Source organism: Miniopterus schreibersii, assembly GCF_964146895.1.
Source record: "Miniopterus schreibersii genome assembly, chromosome: 17".
In the NCBI taxonomy this organism is placed as follows: Eukaryota; Metazoa; Chordata; class Mammalia; order Chiroptera; family Miniopteridae; genus Miniopterus; species Miniopterus schreibersii.
Window position 1 is genome coordinate 25,008,511 of NC_138117.1, and position 24,915 is coordinate 25,033,425.

The 24,915-nt window shown below is 37.6% G+C and overlaps 1 protein-coding gene across 3 annotated transcripts in view; it reads left to right on the plus strand.

Moving 5' to 3' along the window:
* Positions 1-24,915, plus strand: part of PREX2 (phosphatidylinositol-3,4,5-trisphosphate dependent Rac exchange factor 2) — a 183,695-nt gene that overhangs the window by 57,404 nt on the left and 101,376 nt on the right. For all 3 annotated transcript variants that reach the window (XR_013997400.1, XM_081116258.1, XM_081116259.1), the window contains exons 5-11: positions 420-521; positions 3,625-3,786; positions 12,318-12,451; positions 16,556-16,659; positions 18,635-18,784; positions 21,655-21,799; positions 22,859-22,959. Coding sequence is in view for 2 of the 3 variants with exons in the window: in XM_081116258.1 (XP_080972384.1) it covers positions 420-521; positions 3,625-3,786; positions 12,318-12,451; positions 16,556-16,659; positions 18,635-18,784; positions 21,655-21,799; positions 22,859-22,959 (898 nt within the window). In the remaining variant the exon portion in view is untranslated. The remainder of the gene's footprint in view (positions 1-419; positions 522-3,624; positions 3,787-12,317; positions 12,452-16,555; positions 16,660-18,634; positions 18,785-21,654; positions 21,800-22,858; positions 22,960-24,915) is intronic.

The window sequence follows — 24,915 nt, forward strand, 5'->3', positions numbered from 1 at the left end:
TCCACCCACCCACCTACCCAACCATTCCAACCATTTCTTCCATTTATTGCATCTGTTCATCCATCCATCCATCCATCCATCCATCCATCCATCCATCCATCCATCCACTTATCCATCCTTCCATCTCTATTTCTGTTTCTATCTTTTTCCTCAGACTTCATACTCAGGAGAAGATATGTGAATTAATTTTCAAGAAATAGATCCAAAACACATTTTGGCTTCTTTAGTGAATAGGAAAGGCAAAAGTATTTCTCCTTCTCTCCCGTAAATGTTATTTGTGACTGAATGTGATCTTAGGGAAAGAAGCTATAAAGAGACATGCTTTTACAACTTTCCAGCAGAAAATTTTATGATAGAAGAAAGTTTTATAGTCACAGGTTTTGAAAATATAATTAGTTATGTCTCTGTTTCCTCCCCAGAACTGCATGCTCCTTTCAGGACGCAAGAACACAGATGTGCCCCTGGAAGGGTATTTAGTAACACCAATACAAAGAATATGCAAATACCCTCTCATCTTGAAGGTATGTTATGTGTTTATTTTATTGTAGCTTTTTCTTGTACCTGCATATTTTGCTTGTGATCTTTTCAAAATTTTCTTTTAAATAGTCTGACATTCTAAAGAAAGGGCATATTGTAGTCTTTGGGGGGAAATGCTGTTTTGTCACTAATTTATAAATGGAGTAGGAAACAAATATTTTAAGAAAAGACACAAAAAGTGCTCTTTGTAGAAAACATACTTGTTTGAATTTCATTTAGAGTAAATGCATTAGTTTCAAGATAGATCCCATTTAAGTACATTATGACCAGTTTATATTCCCTGTTGGTGCATTTTTTGATTTACTCTAACATTGGTGCTAATGAAAGGAAGGTCAAAGTTACATAATTTCAGAGCCTGGTTTTAAATCATTATTACAGGGAATGGAATGGGCCACGTGGGACAGTAAGTGATGAGCATAGAATGACAGTGTCGAGAAAACACTGCCTCTGGAAGATAAGAAATGCCTCAGTAATGGTCATAGGGACATTGACTCATTATAATGACCAACATTTCTATTATGAAACACGTGTTGTAAACTATGAATTACTGCTTGTACTGTGAGGGCCTGTGAATAGATTAGAATAGCAATTCTGGAAAGGGTGTTTTTTGGGAACTATTAATTCAGAATAGGCAGTTGGTGGTGGTGGTTGAGCACATGAGTTCTGAGTTCAAGATCAAAGTGTTCTGCTTACAGCTGTATGACTGAGCACATAATCTAATCTCTTAAAGCCTTGGGTTTTCACTTGTGAGTCAGAAAGGTTAATAATGAAATCATAGCATATACCTACAAGAATGTATACATGTATGCATATGTATATCTGTGTATATTTACATATATGTTCATATATAAATTATTACCTAATAATTAATTGGGCTATTTTAAATAAACCATTTAGCATAGTATATATATATATACCACAAAAGTTAGCCATTATTATTCATATATATTTGATTCTGATTTATTTAATATGTTAATTATTACTTGGTATCTAAATTTAAAAATACTCAGAAATGCTATGGACGTATTAACTGGTATTCTTATTGATTTACTTTTTGAGAATAAATGCTATAAATTTGAACTAAAAATACATTTTTACTATGACTTTTGGCAGCTGTATAAATTTGGCTTCTGTGTAAAATTTCTTCAGAAAGGATCTCTCCTTACTAAAAAAACAAGTAAAGGTGCTTGGGTAAGCCATGGAGAGGCGCTAACACTGGGATCCCCAGTTCTTCAGAGCTTTGGCACAGTCAAGATTGGTGCAGATGTGACTGCTGTCTTTGGGAGAGTCCCTTCAGACTTCCAAGTTGGTGACTCAGATTGACATGTCTACTCATCACTGCAGCTATTCCTGGCCCCGGTTTTGGTGTCCCAGGGATTTGTTTGTTTTGAGAGTCAGGAGGCATAGTGATATTAAGAGAAGTGCTTCATGCCAAGTGGTTGTCCTGAATCACTCATTTCTGAATAAGGGTAACTTCGGGTACTTGAACTGGCCTTTCGAAAGATAGGAAAATATGGGTTATTTCAAAGCACCTTCAAGCAGTGGAGAGATGACACCTTTTCCCGTGTTTGGAAGATTACCTTCACAAACACAAAAAAATGTTTACTTAGTAGATATTTTTCTTTTTGGTCCTTTCAGCTGAAAAATTGTGCTGATGTTCTCGATTCTGGATGGCTTTATTAACTCAGAGAAAAACATTAGGGGATTAGACTGGATGTTAAAGAAAAGATGCATTGGTCTTATTTGTGGAACTTGAAATTATTGGGTTGGCCAATTGGCACAAGGTTCATAGCAGGTAACTGAGAGAAGACTGTTACTAGTTGCTTCTCTCACTATTTCACATGATCTGAATTCAAGTCTTGACTCCTAGATACCCATTGGGTACAATTCCATTGGGCCCCAAATCTCATGTCCTTCAGACTGACTCCACCCCGTCACATAATTTACAATTATTTTTACCCTTCAGAATTTCTGGAGAAGGTTGCATATCTCTTTTATGTATTTGCAACTCAGCATAACATTTTAAACCTTGTCTTGGGAATAATGTAACGTGTGTTTCTTTGGTGCTTGCTCTGCATAACTGAGTGTGAACACATCGAATGCAAGGTCGAAGGTTATGGCAGATTGTTAAAAAATAACAGACCTCAAGAGAATATAGTAACTGCATATTTTCCCACTGTATGTTAAGAATTAAGAAAATCCTTTCAAAGACTTGCCTTAGGATTTCTGTAATTGTGTTAGTTACATGATGATGGCAACTGTAGTAAGGAAACAAATGACTAATTAAAAAGCAATGTGGTCACAACTGTCTAGACAGTGGGTGAAAATGTTTAATTTTGTGCTTCTAAACAACTAACAAGACCTTTTAATATATTTAAAAGATTAAAGTCACTCTAGTTCTGATATCCTGAGTGGGGAAAAACACACATGAATAAAAAGCTAAAAAACCCTCTCAAAAACAAAAATAAAAATAAAGCTATTGAGGAGCATATGGCAGTAGCAGAGAATTCATAGCAGAGAATGAGCCTGATTTATTGGTGAAAAAAGCATAAATTGTTCCTTTAATGATGGAGTATTATAAAATTTATAAGTTATTTTGCTAGAGTATAAGACATTATTTAAAAGTTTTACTTTATTTAGAACATGCTTTTATAGTATCTTCAAAAATTATTAGAAAATAGGGCACTTAAATTATTTTTGAAATTATGGGACATAGTCATTTGAAGATTTACTATTCTGTTAAGGACTCTAGGAAAATGAAATTAGCATATGAAGATGTACTTCTGTTGGAAAAAAAGTGAAACTTAAAAAAATTACATTCTGCAGGTGAGATATTTGACAATTTGAAAAGAGAAATCTAATTTTGTTTTTTAAAATGAAATAATTTTCAGGGAAAAATTAAAGTGACTGCAAAATGTGTTATCAGGGTAACACCTTTTGTTTTTGATCTTAATCTTAGTGGAGTTTGTAATGTCACTTCTGAAAGTAGCTCTCATGATCTTTATAGTTTTCATTTCCTGGTCAGCCTGAACCTGCTGTACCAGAAAGCTGCAGATCAAAGGGCAATTTGTTTTTGTGTATAAACAGGAGTTGCTGAAGCGGACTCCAAGGAAACACAGTGACTACGCAGCAGTGATGGAAGCCCTCCAAGCCATGAAAGCCGTCTGTTCCAACATCAACGAGGCCAAGAGACAGATGGAGAAGTTAGAAGTGCTGGAGGAATGGCAGTCTCACATTGAAGGCTGGGAGGTACATTCACTGTTCTCAACAATTGAGCTTAAAGGAGTTTTGCTGTTTCTCATGCTTATGTGTAGAATTGATTGCATTGGGTGGAACTGTAGATGGTCATTTTCCTAGATAATGAGAGGGGCCTGTAAGCATTTCTGAAAAGTACATTCATTTTTATTTTTAAATATCTTTAAAGTGGCAGTTAATTTGCTTAACCTCAAACTCTGTGATAGAGCTAGTCGACACTGCATGGGTTATAGGCTTTGATATTTCAGCATTTGAACACCATGGTTATCCTTTTTCCTGTCTTAACTTTGGTCGATAAGTACACAGCGTGAATTCTGGAGCAAGTCCAGAAGGGGCCTCAGGCTCCCTACACATGCTGTGGTATTGTCTTCAGACTGTAAATTAGGTGTTTGATGGTGCATTTTATTGTAAGCCCACTTAGTCTCTCTATATTTGAATTTCTTCATTTCTAAAATGAATGAAATAGCTGTGATGTGATTTCTTTCATGTTTCTTTGATTTTAGAGAGGAAGGGAGAGAGAGAGAAACATTGATGGGTTGCCTCCCATATGTACCCCGACCAGGGATGATGGAACCCGCAACCTAGGTATGTGCCCTGACCCAGAATAGAACCCGCAGCCTTTTTGGTGCATGGGATGACACTCAACCAACTGAACCACACCGGCCAGGACTGTGATATGATTTTTAAGGTCCATTAAAGATGAAAAATTTTATGGGTTCATGATTTATTAAAGAAAGAGTTTTTAAAAATGATAAACAAGCAAATGGAAAGTGATATTCAAAATCTGCAATGTGTATACAGCTATGGTAACTTAGAATCCATTACTTCATGGGGTTGGAGCCCTCTATTACTTTAGTGCTATATATAAAATAAACTAAAGTTTTCTGTCTTTCTATTGCCTTAGTTTAGGTAAACATGAGCTTTGAACTGGATAAATTTTTATTATTATAAAGTAAGCAATTATCATAATTTTTTTTAAGTGTAAAGAAACTTTTGAAGTGTTTCTAACCAAATGTTGTAGCTCACAAATCCAAGTGGATTGCTTTTATCTTTAGGCATTATAATTGACTCATTTGTTTCTTCAATATGTTGTTTTCCATTTAGATCTAAAGTGACGGCCACTTAGATTTGCAAAGAATCTCAAACATTGACCTCAGGGAATTCTATTTATCCATTCTTCCCCATGAATTTTTTAAAATGCTTACAGGGATCTGACTTAGCTTCCTCCTCATTTATATTCTTCCATTTCAAGTGTCCAGCGTGACCTCTCATTCAGTATGAACACTGCTTATTCCGATCCATTAAAATGGTTGTGTGTTTTTCAGTTATTCATGATGATAATTCTTTCCCCGAGGAGCGGTTGTCCTGCTGGGGTGAGAAAAAGGGACTCAGGTTTGCTTTTGCTCTTCTGTTGTCACTGAAACACTGGAAGAAAACTGAACTTGCTTTAAACTGCAGGATTTGTCAGTGACATCTGCCAGGCCTTTTACCAAAACAAAAACTTCAGTCTTCTGTTTGGCACTTTATGGAAATGGGATCTGTAATAATTTTGTTTTCTCCTTGTATAGATCCTAAAAATCGAGTCTACTGCAGAAATGAGTGATTATTTTAAAAATGTTGATATTTCTTGTACTGTACATGCCAGTTACTCCAAGGAAGAATGCATGGGGGCCATACTGTGTCATATGTGATCCACAGTGGTGGGTGCCTGGACCCCAGTAGCCTTGCTGGGTGTATAATGCTGGAGAGCAAGAGAAAAAAGGAGCATTGACACAGAGGAAATTGGCAGGAAGAAATCAGATAGGACTCCAGTTACAGCAGGAGATAATATGAATGTTGGGCTTCAAAAAGAGTGGCAACACAAATTCTACTTGAGGAGATTTGAAAATGATTGTGTAAGGCACAGCCATACAGTGATTTGGGAGTTTGGGGACTTTGAAGGACTGCAGTTTGGAGTAGGGGCCAGCCAATTAATTGGCTGACGACTTTTGATAAGAACCAGATTCCTCATCTCAGTCCACTACCTTGGGAGGGGTGGAAAAGCTGTTAGATTACTCAGCCTGGTCCTTTCTGGGAGGTTTAGGAGAAACTGCTATCTGATAGGACTCCAAAGGTCACAGGACGGAGAGACACAGTCATCCAGGATGAATTTCTGCCCTGGGAGAGAGTGGCAATGGTTCAAGAGCTTTCTTCGAACTGCTAACAGGGGTTATTGTTCAGTTTACAGACAGCTTTGCATATATTTAGAGTGACTCTTGTGGAGTTAGGACAGATGTCTGATGGCATGACAGTTACAGGATATGGAGTTTCTCAAAGACTTTTGGAGGTTAGGAGTCAAGCTAACGTTGGGAAACAGCTCCTTACCCAGCTCCTTCCACGAGCTCCAGGAACTAAAATTCTCTCGAATGGGATCTGAGTCTGAGATGCCATGAATTTGCCTTATTTTCACTTTAGGGGGATTATTATTTCAAATAAGTTACTTAATTATCTAGGGTCTTCTTTCCCCATTCATCAAAAGAAGTCTTTTTACAGTGAAATCTCTCAGATAAACTTGCCTATTATAAAAATTAGGTTTTTGTCAGCATTTATGCAGTAACTGCCCCCACAGAAGGTCTTCAGTTGCTTTAATTGCTCATATTTGAAGCTCTGCCTTTTATTAGTATAATTTATTATATCTCAGTCACATGTCTTATCCAACATTTGAAACATTCTACAAGATATTCTACTAAAGGTAATTGTAGAGCAATGATCAATGTGCTTGGAATCGAAGTTGATTAACTCTTTAATCAGAATCATTGATGTATTTCATAGAACAAGACCATTAGTCTTAGTCCACTCTTTGGTTGGTTGATAGTATTGTAACTATAACTGTAATCTTTGGAGCGATGCTGGCCAATATTGACAAAGGAGTATCAATAAACATTATATCATTTAGTAATTCAGCTCTATGTCCTTGATAGATTGATCTCTCAAAACGGGGGGAAAAATCACAACAAAAAGTAAGAGGGTGAATTATTAATATATGAAGATTTTGGAAAAAGTAAGATTCAAGATAAGTATTGTATTTTAGAAAGTAAAAGGAAACTAGAAATTTGATACTTCTTGGTTAGCTTTTACACGGAGACATACGATGACACCAAGACCATTTTAAAATCACCTCTTGTTGGTTTTGGAATCTGTTTGCTGCTTACATTTGATGAAGTTTGTGTCCTACAATGTATTGACTTCAAGTCATGTTCTCTTGTTGTTTCATGTCTGTGAATCTTGCCGAGATTATGGAGAGACCTGGGTTTTTTTTGGTCTCCTGTATGAGGGGTTTGGGTAGATAGTCTGCCTTGAGGTAGAATTGATTTATAGATAGTCTTTGTTGTTTAAGGATAAGTGGTTTGGGAAAAAGACCATTGAAAGTGAATTCACATAAAAGGGGGACCAAAATGTCACAATATGTGGGAGAGAGGAGAAGTTTGATTGGAACATTATCTTGGTAAAATGAAAATTCATATTGTTAGTTTGTTTAATCTAATATATAACCGAATTTAGGTGATAGTTTCAGTTAATAATTTGAATGTCAAAAAGAGTGACTGAAATGCTGAGTCTTTGGAGAGGCTTGCATTTTATGACAAAATCGTATAATAAAACAGTGTGATATGCTTCAGTTCATGTTTGACTTTCAGAGTAGTTTTAAAAGATTTTTTGAAAGAATATTCAATGCTTCATTAATTTTCTCAAGAAACTCCTTTGACATTGGAACTGTTCTCTTATGAAACACCCATCTACTTGTCCTTCTTGTCAATATTCTTTTCTTCCACTATGAATGGGTCCCCCTCTCTTAGATCTTTGTCTGGCAGTACATTATATATGAGGGAGGCAGTTTCAAGGTCTCTTTCATCTCTCATCTTTCTCCATATTATGGTTTCCTCTCCGCAGTCAGTTTGTATTTTTTGGATGCTGACATTCAACCTTCACTTGGCAAGATGAATGAGACAGCCCCTGGTGTTAAGCAGGGAGGGCTGATAATGAGGTCAGATAATAAGTGAATAGTTTCCTATTACAATGATTTTTGCCATCTCATAGCTGCAAAAATCAGCAAGGAACCCTTATGTAACTTATATTAAGATAACTTGTTAACATAAAAAAGAATTACCTTTTCAAACAGTCCAGATATGGTTTAGCAATATTATTTTTATTGTGTTTGTTGAGAAGAGATTTGTTTTATTATTGCAGTTCTTCATAAATTATAATTTTAATGTTTGAAGAGACTTGGAAATTAGAAAAGAAACCAAAAAATAAAATACACATGTTTCTGATTGCCTTTCCTGGCTCTTGTCATTTTCTGAAAGCATACTTTGGCACCTAACATGTGTCCACTCATGAAATTTATCATGCTTCCACATTAAATTCTGTAATGGTGCACTGAAACTTAATAGTTTCTCATGGATACTGACCATATAATTAATCGGCAGCCAATGATATATTTCAAATTATAGATTAAAAATTATTTAACTTCTTAACAAATTAGATTCTGAATTGTTACTATTTCCTTGCTGGATCCTGTGACATGACGCACACACAAGGGGAGATGCTGTTGGTGAGCAGTGGTGGCAACACCGGCTGCTCTGGGCCCCAGTCTATGACCGAAGTCATTGTTTGGTTCGTCCATTCAGGCTGATCTCAGCCACATTGGAAGGTGACATTTAAATGGTATACTTCATAAATTCAGCAAAGAAAATTACTTGAGAATGATTGAAACCTGAAACCACAGCATGGAATGAACTATATAATTAATGATAAACATACATGATCATAGACACATGTAGCCATCCCTGATATTCTTCGCTGTTCACTCACGCCCACTCTCATTTTATTAAATGTTCTGTACTTGCAATGATTGCATGGCACTTAACTGGGTTCACATTTCTGTTTCTCCCACTAGTGTATGTGTGTTTTGGGAGCTGGAGTCATGTCTCAAGCTCTCGGTCCCCAGCATCTAAGACATTGTCTGATACAGTGTGTCCTGAATGGTAATTGAATGCAGATATAATTGCATTGTAGTTATGTATTGTGAGTGGCTTCTTTCATTTTTTTTGGATACTGTTGGCTCTTTTGGTTAATGTTAGTGATTCTGACCTGGTTCTATTTAGAGTCCAATGTTTGTTTCATTCTTCAGCCACTTTGATGTTGTCTAATAATCTTTAGTACCCTGGGTTACGGTTCACAAATACACCTTGTGAGATTTTTGTCATTTCCTTGTTATTAGAGTTGAACACCCTGCAGTTGTTCGAAATTCAATCATTGTAAAGGTATTTCACCTGTACAGGTACCGTTTCTTTTGTCTAATGAACATATACGGGTGGGCTTCTCTCAGTGTATCTCACCCTTTGGGGTCGTGGTGATGGAAGAGGAATGAGATAGGTGTGCACAGCTTGGGGTAGAAAGAAGCTTTTGCAATGAGAGGGGCCTGGATGAATACGTCTCCCACCACTGGTCACAGATATTTATTTATGATTACTTCTTACCTTTCAGCCTTCCTTTCCTGATCTACTGAAAACAGTCGGGATTACAACTATCCATGTAACTTCCTAGTTGGTGTTTTACTATGTTTAATTCTGTGTATGTAATTCATTTCAAACAGGCAGTCTCTGATTTTACATCATAAAGGTAGTTTCCTAAAGGGAAATGTGCATTAAAAATAAATCATCTATGTGATAAAAGTACATTACTTTGGTTATATTTTAAGGAATCACTAAAAGACAGCAGGGTTCTGAATCATATGGGTAAACTCATTATTTAAAATTATCTGCATGAAATATGTGCATATGTATACTACATTATATGTAATGGCTTTTGGACAGTTCAAACTTAATGATTTATGCAAAGCCCTCTTATTTTTTAAGAGCAATTTTTTCATACCTTACCGCTCAGATGTTGGCTTATGATTGTGATATATCACCACACTGTTCAAGTAGCTTATTTTCATAAACAGTATTTTTTCATGGTGACAGTTTTTCCACAGGACAAGAGTCTGCTTCCTCGGACATCTGCATGGTGACCCATGAAACAGTTTAAAAGCTGATTTAATTCAATAACATTTCCCCAAAAAAGTTTTAGGGATAGAGAATCCATCTTGATAGAAATTTCTACCAGGAGAAAATACTTAACACATTGCCTGGCATGTTATAGAAATGTTAAAAACCTGACTTTAGCATTCATCTAGAGAGAAGTGTTTATTATACATGATTGTTCAGTGACTATGTATTTGTGAAAGAATATATTTAAAAAATTAACATCAGTGTTTAAAATGAAGACAAAATAACCAGGTAAAGTGACATTATGCAGATGTAAGTGAATATTCAGTGATGATGAAACATAACAGAGGGATGAAACACACTGGAGGTGTAACTATGACTGTGTAACATGGGATTAAACATCTCTTCTTCCCTGGGCACTGGGAAGCAGCTGGGACTGCCTCAGGCAGGGACCTGTGCTCACCTTTATCTCCATGTTAGCACGAATGCTGCACTGAGCTCTTGGGCACCTGAGCTCAGGTAATCAAGCCGCCAAAGCAGTATTACTTAAAGTATTGATGGGAGACCACAAACATCAGGACCTACTGGATGGTCAGGGACCTACCCCAGATTTATTCAGTTTCAATCTCTGAAGATAATTCCAACCAGAGTTTAACTAGCCCGTCAGATGTGTCTTCCAGACTCTAAAATTTGAGAACCGTTGCCCTAGAGGCTTCAGTCTCTTCTGTTGATCTGCCTGGCTTGTTTGATTTCTTAGCTCACTCATTTGACATTCTCCTTATGATAGACTTTAGCTCTCCTGACTGTTACCTAGCAGTCTAATGCTTGGAGGCATACCTTATTTCAATTTCTCCTGGGAATTTTGTAGCTTGGCTTTTTTATCCCTAACCCCAGAAACTCTCCTGGCATTTCTAGGTAAATGAAAAAAATGCACATAATTTTCAAAATATCATAAGCTTCATATATTTCAAAGATAAAGCTACAAGATTATTGTTTACTACAGAGAAAGGTAGAGCTTATCATTTAAGTGAGGGGAAAATATGAGAATAGAATATTTGCAGTAGCCATCCTTTCATAACATAACAAATTATCTTCCTGCCTTGGCTTTCCTGGGCTACTGTAAGAAATGGTCTAAGGTAAAGTATTTCGTACCTTCTGTAACATGGCTATTAATAAGGCCACTTCTCACAATGTCGTGTAGGTCTTGTGTAGAAATGAATATGATGTTTCCTTTTTTACATTTTAGATACTATTCTATCTTAGTTTTTTTTTGGAGAAAGAGATTGCACTCACTATAAGTAAGAAATCATTGCTACTGGAATTGGGATTTATATTCATATTTGATGACAGTTTTTGCTTAATTATCACATTACAAAGTATATGAAATGGTGTAAATGTTTGACACATCTCCATTTATATATCTACCCTTATGATGAAAGGAAAGAGGAGAGGGAACTATCTAAAATTTAAAATGTATTTGAAATATAGATACTCAAATTAGCACAATGACATCATCTTAGTTAGCTTCCCTCAGTTCACACACAAAGCCAATGCCTGTGTTCTACTCAGTGGGCAGTTTTCCTTTGTGAATGATTCAGGGACCCAGGCTCCTTCTCTCTTGTGGCTCCTTGCTGCTTCCAGTGATTTTTACTTGTGTTAAGGATCATTTTTGTCACTAACTCATATGGGCATTCAAGGCTTACTTAGTGAATGTGTGTGTCTGTGTCAACTTTTAATAACTACAGTGAAAAACTTTCTTTAAATACATAGATTTTTTTTTTCTTCTTTTCTTTTTCCTCTTTATCCTAGTGGTGGAGCTATAAACTGAGTCCTACTAAAAATTTAGACAGTTTCTCATACTTTGCCATGTGTCAATGGAGCTCTTTCCTCATATCAGGGAAAGAGAGGAGGAAGAAAGGAATTTTAAGGACATTAATGTTATGAACAAGTTTGAAATCATTTCCTTTCCAAAGAATAGAGGTAACATGTATCATAGATGTTTATGTATGCATATATATGTAAAATAGCTAAAAGAGACACAGAATCTCTTTTTTTCCTTTTTATTGAATTTATTGGGGTGACACTCTTTTTTAGAAAAAACTTTGTTGATTTCAGAGAGAGGAAGGGAGAGGGAGAGACAGAGATAGAAACATCAATGATGAGAGTGTCACTGATCGGCTACCTCCCACATGCCCCCCACTGGGGTTTGGGCCTGAAACCCAGGCATGTGCCCTGACCAGGAATCGAACCTCAATCTCCTGGCCGGCTGGGCTTGGGTGACACTCTTAATAGTAGTTGTGTCATCTCAGATCGACCAGGAGGAGACTGGAACGGAAGGAGGCCTCCATTCAGTGTATTAATATTTGCACTGTTTGAACTTTATCCTGTCTTTATATTGCATCTTCAAATAAAAACAAATATGCTTTTAAGGAAGAAAAGAATTACACATGAAAGTTTTTGTTAAGTAATCAGACATTATCTCCATTTTTCCTGACTCAGGGGTCCAACATTACTGATACCTGCACTGAAATGCTAATGTGTGGAGTCTTACTGAAAATTTCTTCTGGAAATATTCAAGAACGAGTGTTTTTTCTTTTTGATAATCTTTTGGTGTATTGCAAAAGAAAACACAGGTAAGAGGATAAACAGGTAACACTTCAGAAATTGTTTATCCCCCTCACAGGTTCAACTTTTCCTCTGTGGTCCTGGGAACTCACAATCTCATCGGTAAATGTCCACAGGCTCAGCCCATTCTATGCCTTTTCCCTTCATCTTCTTATAAAACCTAACTGAAATGTGACTGTCATTAGATGATACTCCTCCCCAGGAGCCTTCTGGAGGAAAAGTGGTTGTTGTTTCTAACCCCTACCTGGTATTTCCAGGACCCAGCTGGCACCATAGTTATTAGAGTGTTATTGAGTATACTCCCTGTGCTATACTTCACATCCTCGTGAGGAAATAAAGAGTATTATTTCTTCCATTTTGCTCTGGCTGTTTCTCCTTCTTGGCTGTTGCTCTTCCCTCCAAGGCTTGTGTGGCCCGGTTCTTCGTGTCTTTTAATCTTATTTAAATATCACTTTCTCAGAAATATCTTCCCTGACCACCCCATCCAAGGCAGCCTCTCAGCCACTCTATCAATATCTGGAAAGTACATGCTGATATTTTCTCCATTCTTTATTTGTTTATTTCTGCCACCTTTACAAGGTTAGACTGTAAGGTCCATGAGAACAAGGGTCTTGGTGCTTTTCATTGCTATTTAATTATCCATCCCCAGAGGCTGGAGCAGACCTACCATGTAATAGATACTCAAGAAACATTTGTTGAATAAGTGAATAAATGATTGAATGAATGAAACCCAAGCAAGTCCTTGGTATAGCTTAGCCATCACCCATGTAAACAATGTTATGTATTAATGTCAATTAATGCAATTGTTGTTTGTTTTAAAGCATAGGTATACTTTTTTTTCTTCAGAAGTTACTTGTTTGACTGCATGGTTTTCTTGAAATTTTTGCAGGTTGATTAAGCAAAATAGTAAAGTTGTACTTTATTGGGAAATTTCCTGAACCCATATGTCCTTCTTAACTGTATCTAGGAAACATTCATTTTAATGAAGTGGTACCATGTACCTTGATGAAAGAGAACAGGTTAGGATTCGAGCCAAAAGATAATTAAATTGTTGTCATCTTTGTCTTAGTGAGCTTTTTGAAAAATTGGTTTTGACCTCATGTGGAAATGACCTGTTTATTTTTTCTAGTATGCTCTTCTAAATTCTTTGTGTTTGGTAGCAAGATCGAGATTAATAAAAATAAGCTTTAGGAAGATGTAGGCTGTTAATTTTACTTGTATGTAACTCATTTAAAAATGGTAATGTGATTCAAGTTGTTTAGGTGTAATTATTTTTTCCAGCTTTATTGAGATATAATGGAGAAATAAAATCATAAGATTTTTAGAGTGTACAACATGCTGATTCAATATGTATAATACGTCGTGAAAGGATTTCCCCCATTGAGTTAATTAACATATCTGTCTAGGTGCAGTTATTAAAGGCATTCATTTGAGACTGATACTTTTTTTTAAAATTACAGTTGATCTCATTCCTATTTATATATATGTGCCTGCCTTTGAGCTCAAAGCTTTTGCAAATGAAGACTGTACAAATGATGATATTATTTATGGTCTCAAGGCCTTAATGTTTAAATAAGTTAAACAACAAGAAAGGTTTCATAAAATTAAAATCTCGGGTTTAGCAAATATCCTTAATGTATGTATAGCATGGACAAAGTACATAGTAATTAGAAATGGAAATCACTAAATAGGTCTGTGTCCATCCCTTCCTGAATGATGGGAGTGTGACTCTACCATCTGTTTCCTTCATTTTAGAATACTTCACTTCCTCTACCTTGTCCTGTCTAAGCTCTGATGATCCTTCAGAAAGTATGAGTAAACTAATCTTTTCCAAACGTCCAGAATGTTGTAATTGCAAGAACCAGGGCCCTGATGAATTTATTTTATTTTTAGATCTACATTCAATAAAGACAAGAGCGCTAATTATGTATCCCAGCTGTCCATATTTCTAACACTATTAATCTTAGAAGAAACTGGCATTGAAAAATAATATATTATGTAGTATTTGATACATATAACATGACTGCTTAGTTTGGCTTGTTGATGAGCTTTGTGTATGAGATGGTATCATCATGTATTTAGTTGTCTGCTACTTATATTTTGTATAAGATATGCTTTTTAAGCACTGTATTCATGTATGTAGCAATAGTTTATCTTAACTGCTGCATAATATTCCATTGGTTGGCTATAACACAATTTAATTAATAACATTTTATTTGTTCTCCTGTCTGTGGAGACAGGATAAATTTGTTCTTTCCAGTTTTTCTCTTACTGTGAACATTCCTGTACATGCATCCCAGTGACCATTGAAACACATAATTAGGAAGGAAAGTATAGACTCAAGATATGCTAGTACTCAATATTACAATATAGAGTAAACTTATTGTCAAACCATAGACTTTTTAATCTTTAAAATTCAATAGAGCCATTTTCTGAAGGGACCAAAGATCTATTTGAACGAGGTGTTGCAGTATTAACCACTTACTAGAATTTCATATTGATTCTTATCATCTGTAGGTCAAGAGGAATATAAAAAGCCTGTACAGGGCTAAGAGCCTGTACATTATCACAAAGAAAATTAATACTTTGGAAAATAAGACCCAATTTGAGATTCCATGCCTGTGACTAAAACTGTCATCAAGGATATTAAGCTTTTCAAAATAGGATTGGTTTTAAGTATGATGTTTGCACTTACAAGAAATTCTTTTTTGCAACACACCATGATACAATTTCCTACCTAAGGCATATTAGTTGGCTCTGCATTCTTTATCTTTGGCCTCCAATGATGCCAACTTTCATAGCTACCTGGCTCGAATCCCTAATTTATAGTATTTATTTAGGCTTATTAACGAAGGGTACTTAGAGGTTGCTTTCGGAATGGACATGAGAGTGTAAGATCGTGAAGGCCTGGGGCTGACAGACTCTCCGTCAGATTAATTAATCAATATAGCTAGTTTTCTTTACTAATGATGAAGGACTATAAGTTTGGAGAAAGGTTTAGACAGATAAGTAGGATATATACTATTTTCCAAAGAAGAAAGTCAGGGACTATGAAGACACCTTGTGACACCTCCCTGCACCCACTTCCTCCACTCCATGGCAGGTATCTAACCACAGAGGAGAAGGGGAGAGGGAACACTGGCATTGGTGTGCAATTACGGCTTAACCTTTGCTAGGTGTGTCTGTGTTACACAAGTGAGTAATTATTTCAGCATACAGAATTGTTAGGCAGACTTGTACTAGTAAGTATAGTTCAGGTCAATTGAGATCTCTTGAGGGACTAGGTATTCTTTAATCCTCTCAAATCATTCCTTATGATCTTTCCTTTTAAATTTAATTGAAAAAAACCCAGTTTTTAAAACAATCTCTCCTGAATGTTCAGTGATTCAACTACAAACATACATAATAACCCAATTCATTACTACAAATGTTCATCTGTAAACCTGGATTTTTTTTTACTTTGTGTTACATACTTCTAAAGATTAAAGGTCAATACTGGACACACTATATACAAAGTCTTGGAATGATTTAGACTATTTTGAAAATAACTAAGACCTTTATGAAGGATTCTACATGTGTTGAGAGACTTAACAAGTATACAGTTATCATGTCATAAAAACAATATAGGAAACATTTTCAGCTGGATAATGAACCTCCAGCAGAGTCAATTTTTTTGGTAGAGGGATTATAAGATCTAACTGAATTTTACCAAGGATTGGAAATTACCAGCTACTTACTGAAAATGAGAAATGAAGGTGAAAGAAATCAAATGAAATTTTAACCAACTCTTAGTGTCAGGTGTGATTGGGCACCTCTGATGTTCTATAATGAGCTAAAGCACATGTTTACCTTCCCACCTGTACATTTTCTTGAGCCCAGAGCTCCGGTTTATTTAAAAAACTATAAGTAAGTCACATCTCGCAGTGCACCAGTGCTGTTATGAATGGGAGGGAGGGCACAAGTAAAAAATACCAAGAGCCTAACATTTGATATCATTGATTGGATCGGTATCTCATTTGTCCTTTGCAAAGATCTGATTAAATTATAGTGCTTCAACACTGTCTTGCGTTAAGTAAAGCAGTAATGATTGTGTGGTTTCATCCCTTTATAAGACGGTTGAAGAACAGCAAGACGTCTGCAGATGGACATCGGTACCTTTTCCGTGGCCGGATCAATACAGAGGTGATGGAAGTGGAGAATGTGGACGATGGCACAGGTCAGTGACTGGCAGATGCAGAACGAAAACCCAGTGGTAAACTGCCTCACAGGACAGACTGCTCAGTTGAATAATTCAGTGCAGTGCAGTAGAGCTGAGAAATACTTTGTTAGGTAGAGCAGTCAGAGGAAAAAGGCGAAAGGGAGGGAAGGACTGTTTTAAAAATGAAAAATTATTTTTGGCTGAAACATATTGACATTAAACACAGATACAAAGAAATAGCTGAGTAGGAATGTCATAGACACTCACAGTTCCTAGTCTAGAGAGTGTGAATGCAGAAAATATTTAATGAATGAATTGATTTTAAGTTATGCTATGTGTTATAAGTATTTATGTGACATTGTGTTCCTATATATATTTAATGTAGAATATAGTAAACTTTAGATTTATTTCATCTATACACTGCTAGTAATATATGCAGGTTGTCAATTTGCTTGTACGGGGAAGTTGTGGATGGAGGTGCTTTGTGTAATTTAAGTTCTTTGTTTCACAAAGACAGTAAATTTTTGCTCTGTACAACTGAGGGTATGGACTTTTATAAGTAAGTTCATGAACTCGTGATTAGTCACAAATATTAAGTAAAATGAAGTTAAAATAAATTATTATTTGCTATTTGAAAAAAAGTTGTATATCATATGGATGTTTATTAAATTGAATCACTGTTTTTCCAAAGATTTTAATTAGAATTTCAAAAGTACACTTCTAAGAGGAAAGACAAGATAATATAAAATATATTAATGGTTGATTAATGACTTTTATTCCCATACAGAGAAATGTCTTTATAATATTCAGTTTAAATGTGGGATTGGGGCACAGATCAGCTCTCCTCCCACATACATTTGTTGTCATCCCTGGATCTCAGAGGGAAGAAGAATGTTTATAATCTGTAGGGAGCACAGGTTTTCAAATGCTCACCTGTGTGCCATATCTCCATCTTGTTTATTAGAATCCTAACAAATTATCCAGTACTTAAAATAGTGAACTGTGGTTGCCCCAGGCCAGAGAAAAAGACATGCAACGGGCAGAGTTCAGGTGGTGCCTGGGACAGGACACTTCCCTTGGGCACCAGGTCATGCTGTGGAGACGCTCCTCGCTGGCTGATGGTGGGATGGAGATGGGGAGCTGTCGGTCAGCAGGAGCAGGGAGCAGTCCCACATTTCTAATCCCTTTCTGTGCTGCAGAATATGGTACAGTTGCAGGTGCTCCCCTGATCACACTTGGGACATAGCAGCCTATCTTTCCATGACAGGGTGTGCACGTTAGTCTTTATAAGGTGGCAGAACTCTCTTTAAGGCTTTCTAAGGAGACCGTTTAGTGACAGCTTAGAAATGCTACCTGTCTAAAATGTGAGTATCTCTCTTGCTTCAGTAACCTGAATGCTCAAGAGAATGTCTTAAAGCCCACAGTTTGCTTGGGGTGGGAGGAAGGGAGACGGGGAAAGCACACTCAAGCCTTCACACTGCCCTTTACTGGCCCTGTCTCCCTCGGGGGACCTCCGCTCCCCTGTTGCCTGAGCACTGCCTTTGTTTTCTTCCCCGTGTCTCACTCCCTTCCTTTCCCTCAGTGATGTGGTTGTCAACATTTATACCATCTTCCCTGGTAGCCTAAGTGAATTTTGTATTGATTACCGTGGTTACTGTGCTGATGGGAAACCGGGGCACTAGATAGAGACATGTAAGAATCCAGGGCCTTTGGAGGGATGGGCATAAAATGCTGTCATCAGTGTATCTGTGTCAGATGTAGGGGAGTGAGAGTCTGTGAGAGGTGAGGTGAGAAATGTTCCCTTATCGAGCATTGACTGCATGCAATATATAAACATTTTGTTAATTTTATTTTTTGTGCTTCAACACACACATATAAAGCAAAGGTATTTTGAAGAATTCAGTGGTTTTGGAACTTCTATGAATCAAATGATTGCGTTGATATGGTATTATCTATAATACTTGTTGATTCACCTTTGCTCATTAATTTCCAGCTGACTTCCATAGCAGTGGACACATTGTGGTTAATGGATGGAAGATACATAACACAGCAAAAAATAAATGGTTTGTGTGTATGGCAAAAACACCTGAAGAGAAACACGAGTGGTTAGAAGCTATTTTGAAAGAAAGAGAAAGACGAAAAAGTGGGTATATGAATTGGGTACGAAAAAGTGGGTATATGAATTGTTATATTTGGTGAAGATCCTAACTTAGCAGAAAAGCTAAGATAATGGGCTAAAGTTGTGAAAGACTAAAAAGGAATATAATGTTCACTTGAATTTTCTATGTGATGTAAGCCCCATGCTAAAATACTTTTTGAATGCTTCCAATACTGTTACTTACCAAAAGAAAGAAGAGAGTGATCTTATGTAGTTAGCAAAATAATTGTATTGTGACTGGCAGTGTCTTTTAAATAGTGTCTTAGTGTGTTTGGGCTGCTGTAACCAGCTACCGTAGGCTGGGTGGCTCATAAAAAATAGACAGTTATTCCTCACTGTTCCAGAGGCTGGGAAGTCCCGGATTGTGACACCTACAGATTCTGTGCTTGCTGTCAGGCCACTGCCTCATACAAAGCCTTCTTGCTGTAACCTCACAAGGTGGAAGGAGTGAGAGGGCTCTCTCTGGGTCTCTTTTATAAGGGCACTAATCCCATTCATGAGGGTTCCATTCTCATGACCTGACCACCTCCCAAAGGCTCCACCTCCTCATGCCATTTTATCAGGGATTAGATTTCAACATGAATTTTGGGGGCACACGAACATTCGGTCTACAGCAAATGGTTTCACTTGCTTTAAAATTTGTTCAAGTTTCTTTGCGCTTTATTCTTGCCATTCCTAAAGCATCAGCAGAGTTTTCCTTTGAGACAAACTTCAGTAATGTGCAGCACCGTAGGGCCTCCAACAATTGTTTTCTGCATATTAGAGTGAAAATTCCTAGGTCAAATACGTTAGTGTCCTAATTATAGAATAAGGTGCTTTGGATATATATTAACTTTTTAAAAATGCTACAATGCCATTGAATTTAATGTAATATAACCCATAAGGAGCTTGTTCACATGAAGTGGTCTAGCTCAAATTTGCTTTGTGTTTTTAGCAAGATTTGCAGGAGGTATTTGGTCTGGCAATGTTCAGTTGTGTGGAGTTTGTCTACAAGTAGCCATATTTCTGTAATTCAGTTAAGAAATAGAAATGCTTGTATAACTTCTAGGTTCTTTATCAAATAATTGATAAGAAATATGACAGTGTTTGTTCCTTCCCCCAGAGATTTAGGAATAAAACATCTCATTGGTGATACATTTTAGAGCACAAAGAGCCCTTTCCATCTTCAGATATTTTCCCTTGGAGAATGTATACATTTTCTACCTTGGTTAAAATGTCCATAATACACAGTTGTGTTAAGAATTTCCAAAGCCTTTTCAAATACTTACTCCTTTGATTGATGTTGGATGAAGAACCAGATAGGAATTTTTAACACAAAGATTATGAATGCACAACAGACTCCTAAGTTTTGTTAAATCTAGCAATTAATTCAAATATAGAAAATCATATAAAAATAAATTGATTTTTTCATCAAATTGAAGCTTTATTTTTTCAGAATGGCTATGCATATAGATATGGCAAAGACCTCCCAGAAAGGTTGGAGGTGGGGAGAAAGACTGAAGAAAAGGAAGCACGTTCTATAAATCTGTGTATGTTAACAGGCTCAATTCTTAATGGGTTATTCACTATTACTAACAAATGTCAATGGCTCCTACATTGTAAAAAATAAAATGTTAGCAAGAAATTTTCTAGCTAGAAGACTAAAATAATTCAAGTATTTCTTCCTCTGCAACAGCTCTTCATGAAAGTCCCACTGATGAAGTGTCAGTGTTCCCAGGATTTCCGTCTCGGTACTGTCTCCACTAAACTGGATTCCTTGCCTGGGTCATCTTATTCCCACCATATCACCTTCCACTTCTACTTTGCCAAGTTCTCAATCATCATGTCTAGCCTTGTCCTGTCTCCTGAGCTTCATGCTTACATATTCCACTGACCCCTGAACTCCACCTGAATGACCAACGTCAACTTGCTCAGTGCTGGCCTTCCCCTTACCTGAAACCCTTTGCCCACTAGACCTCCCCATCCCCATTCAGTTGTGTCAAAAGCTTGGGAGGCATCCTGATTTTTCTCTTGCCTTCACATCTACAATCAACCTGGTGGGGTGTCCTCCCAATACCACCTCCTAGATATTTCTCAACAATAATCCTTCCTATTACTGTCTGTAGCGCCTCAAACTTGCCTGAACTTTTGCATTTCCATCCTAATGGTCTCCCTCTTTTTAACCCCCCCCCCTTTCAACTTGTCCTCTGAGCTTAGTTTTCAAAGCCACAAAACTTCCTTTCTTGCACTACCCTGCCTTCTCCCCCTCCGGTTAAAACAGACATTTCCCTAGTACCTAAGGAATGAAGGACCTTGAACTGCAGTTGAGCAAGCACCCTGCCTAACCCACCAGCACATCTCCTGTGCTCTCACCCAAACCCAGGGCTCCGTCTGTATTGTTTTACTTCACTTAGCTTTCTCTCTGCAAATCCTGTTCATACCTGTGCATTCATTCACACAGCGCTCTTCCATGGAGCCTTTCTGAATATTTCTCAGATGAGGGAGCTACTCAGAATGTGCCCCTGTTGTATGACAACTTTTCCTCTCAGGCTGTCTCTGGGACCACACTATCCAGTTGTGCTGAGTCCTGCAGAAGGGGCTCCTAAAGTGTGAGATAGAGCTGCTCTTCCTCTACGGGCCAAACCATGTACCTTTGAAGCTCAGCGTGCACCAAGGCGCCCAGTGGCCCTGGGCCTCTTGCCTCGACTGTCTCCCTGTATCGCAAGAGCTTCCTGAAAATCAGGCCCCTGTAGTCCAGAGCTCTGTGTCCACAGCTCCAGCACATGGTCGACATGGCAATAAATGTTTGTTTACTGAAGGCGTGAGTGAATGAAGAGACTTTTTCAGTTCCCTGTCCTTGGTTTTGTTCTTGATAGGTTTAAAATTGGGAATGGAGCAGGACACCTGGGTAATGATCTCCGAACAGGGTGAGAAACTCTATAAAATGATGTGCAAACAAGGAAATCTGATCAAAGACAGAAAAAGAAAGCTGACTACATTCCCTAAATGCTTCCTTGGAAGGTAGGGTTGGAAGTCTGGGTGCGAATATTGTTTTTACATATTTTCACTATCTTGTGTTAATTTTCTTTGTTTGTTTTTCTTTAAAAATATTCTCCTAAGCAGTTTTGAATATTTCTTTACTATCAAACTTTTCTGGACCACAGTGGGGTGAGGGAATGGGCATGCAGCTGGGAACCATGCAAACCTAAGGCATTTGTCCATTCATTCATGACTTTAGTAAGTTCTGGTGTACTGTGTTCCAAGGGCGAGGCAGAGGCTGGGCAGGCAGGTGGGTTTGCCTGTAGGGGACAGTCTGGCATTTACATGAGTACAGGGCCCGAAAGATAGAAAATGCTAGAGAACTAAAGAAACATAGTCTAAGTTACCAATTTAAAATTTTGACAGTCAGGCTCAGGATGAAGGGCTATAAATAAAGAGTCTGAAAAAGTGGGTCATGCGAGGGGGCAGGCACAAAGCAAGAGGAAGGGAAGTCGCTTGAGTGTTTAGCTTAGATGGACTGTATGTGTCCTTGGGTTTTTGCAGACAACTGTGCGTGGGGAATCCCTGCTGGGTTAAACAGGCAGGGCCACAGGGAAGGGCAGTGCCTCAGGTACATATAGGTAGTCCAGGCTTTGGGTTGGATTCTTCCTATACATTATATCTGATCCTCAAACACATACTTATATTTTATAAAGATTCAGGAACTAGGGATCAGGAAGTTCTGTCCTTTAGTTATCTTTAATATCTGTTGTATACTCTTTAGTCCTTTATGTGGATAGTAACCTTATAATTGAAGCTGCTGTAAGATTTTCCCTTTATGTTTTTAAAAGTCTCCACAAGTTAAATAGTTATTAAGTATGGTTTAGGTAAATCTGAATGTATGGACATGGGTTTTCTAGAGGAGTCCAATTTAAATAACTGCAGGCTTTGTGTATATGAAAAGTGTATGTTGCAATACACTGAAAATAGTCCCTTCTGTTTTGAGACTCCTTTCATAGCTGCTTGATGGATACATGGCACAGATAGACTTCCTGGGGGGAAAATTAACTGTTTAACCTTTTCATTGGGTTTCTGCTGCAGTGAATTTGTGTCATGGCTGTTGGAAATCGGAGAGATTCACAGGCCTGAAGAAGGTGTTCATTTGGGACAAGCTTTATTAGAAAATGGAATTATACACCATGGTAATTATTTTATTAACTGCTTATTTATTCTATTCATCCGTAGATTGCCTGTATCTTAGTTCCATTGATTAGTTTAGTTTATAATAATTCTCCACGTTATAGGATGCTTATGTTTTTTTCAACATTTTTGAATGGCTGATATGTACAGAACCATGTTTCAGGGAGTGAAGGTTTATGGTGATGTATTTGCTAACTTTAAAATGAACTACAACACAGGCAAGAATCAGAAATACAAATGTGTGTGTTGTGGGATCTCAAAGGAAGGGATGGCGAGTTCTAACTAGAGTCTTTAGGAATGCTTCACGAGGGAGCTGGGGTTAATGTTGGGCATTGTAGAATGAATAGAACTTGTCCAGGGACAGGGCAGAAGGACATTCCACCCCAAGGAATATTATATGGCGCTCGGGCATGGGAGTGGGGAAGTTCATGGCCGCGTCTTGGGGAACTAGCCCTGTCTCGTGTGGCAAGACAGTATACTTCCATGATGCATATACTAGGGGAGGGGGTGGGGTGAGAAAGGCAGGTGAACACCAGACCCAGATCTCACCTCCCTGGCTGTACTGTCTCTGGCTGATTCTGAATATGAGAAGCTGGTGGACACTTTTAAGCAAAGGAGTGAGCAGACTTGGTTTAGAGCTAACAGATGCAGCAGTGTGGAGCCTAGAGTAGACAGTAGAGATTTCAGGGAGCCCTTTGCATTGGGGCCCATCCCATCCCAGGAGTGAGTGGCCCAGGGCGTTGCCAGGGTGTGTCAGTGGGCACGAGGAGAAGGGCCCATGCAGAGATTCCGGTGAAGCTGAAACAGCCTATTTGATAGCTGGATGAGGGAGATGAAGAGTGAAGAGCAACATCAGATTATTCTGAGCTTTCTCTTTGGGTGACAGGAAAAGCTCATGAGGAGGAGGAACAGGTTGGGGAGAAAATAAAGATCTGCTGTGGGTTGGATATGAGACAGCCATGGGGAAGGGCACAGCCAAGGTTGAAAATGTGCGTAAAGCTCGGGGTGGAGAGAGAGAGAGATGGATTTGGGAATCATTTCGACAGAGTTATCAGATTGCTCAGAACATCAATACGAAACAACAAACAAACAAAAAACAAGAAAGCAATGATAGTGAGACTAAGAACAAAAGCCTGAAGAAAGTCTAATGCAAAACGTGGCAGAGGAGGAAAGGACCTGGAATTAGGGATAAATGTGGACATTTGGCTGTGTATTTTGATGTTTATTTCCTTTCTGACTTATAATGGGATGCGAGCAAACTAGGTCCTCCCAATCCCCCCCCCCCACACACACACACACTGGTGCTGCTGGTCATGTACAGCCATCTATCCAGATAGGCATCCTCTGGAATTCCTTTCCCTTCCTCTGAAAAGAAAACAAAGAAATCAACAACAGAAGATTTTTTGTTTGGAAGGAATATCAGAATGGGAGAATTTAGTCCTAATCAATTTATCTCCTCTATTTCAGACACCACATTTCTCCAACAATACAATTTTGAAAAAGAAATAGGAGATAAATTCTGGATCAAAATTTATTTTGAAATCTCAAATGCAAGAACCTTTTGATTATTTAACTTGTGAGAATTTAAATCTTTTTGAACAGTGGTATTTATAAGTGGAATAACTCTTTTACTCTCTATTAATACTGTTCTGTTCACCACAGTTTGATTTTAGTGGCCTATGCTGTTACTGTTTGTGGGATTTGATCAGTTGTAATGTCAGATTTGACATACAGGATTTTTGTCACTGGAAATAATATATATTTTTAAGTGTTTGAAACTAACAGATTCCCCCAAACTGGGGGTGCGAACATATTATGCAATTTCACATTAATAATTTTATTAGAATGAAGAAATATGAGCCACAGGTGCTAGTTTCATTAGTATGTGGTTCCAGTTGCATTTTAGTGAAACTAGAATTCCTAAAATAAAGTTGAATGAACCGTCTGTTTTAAGGAAA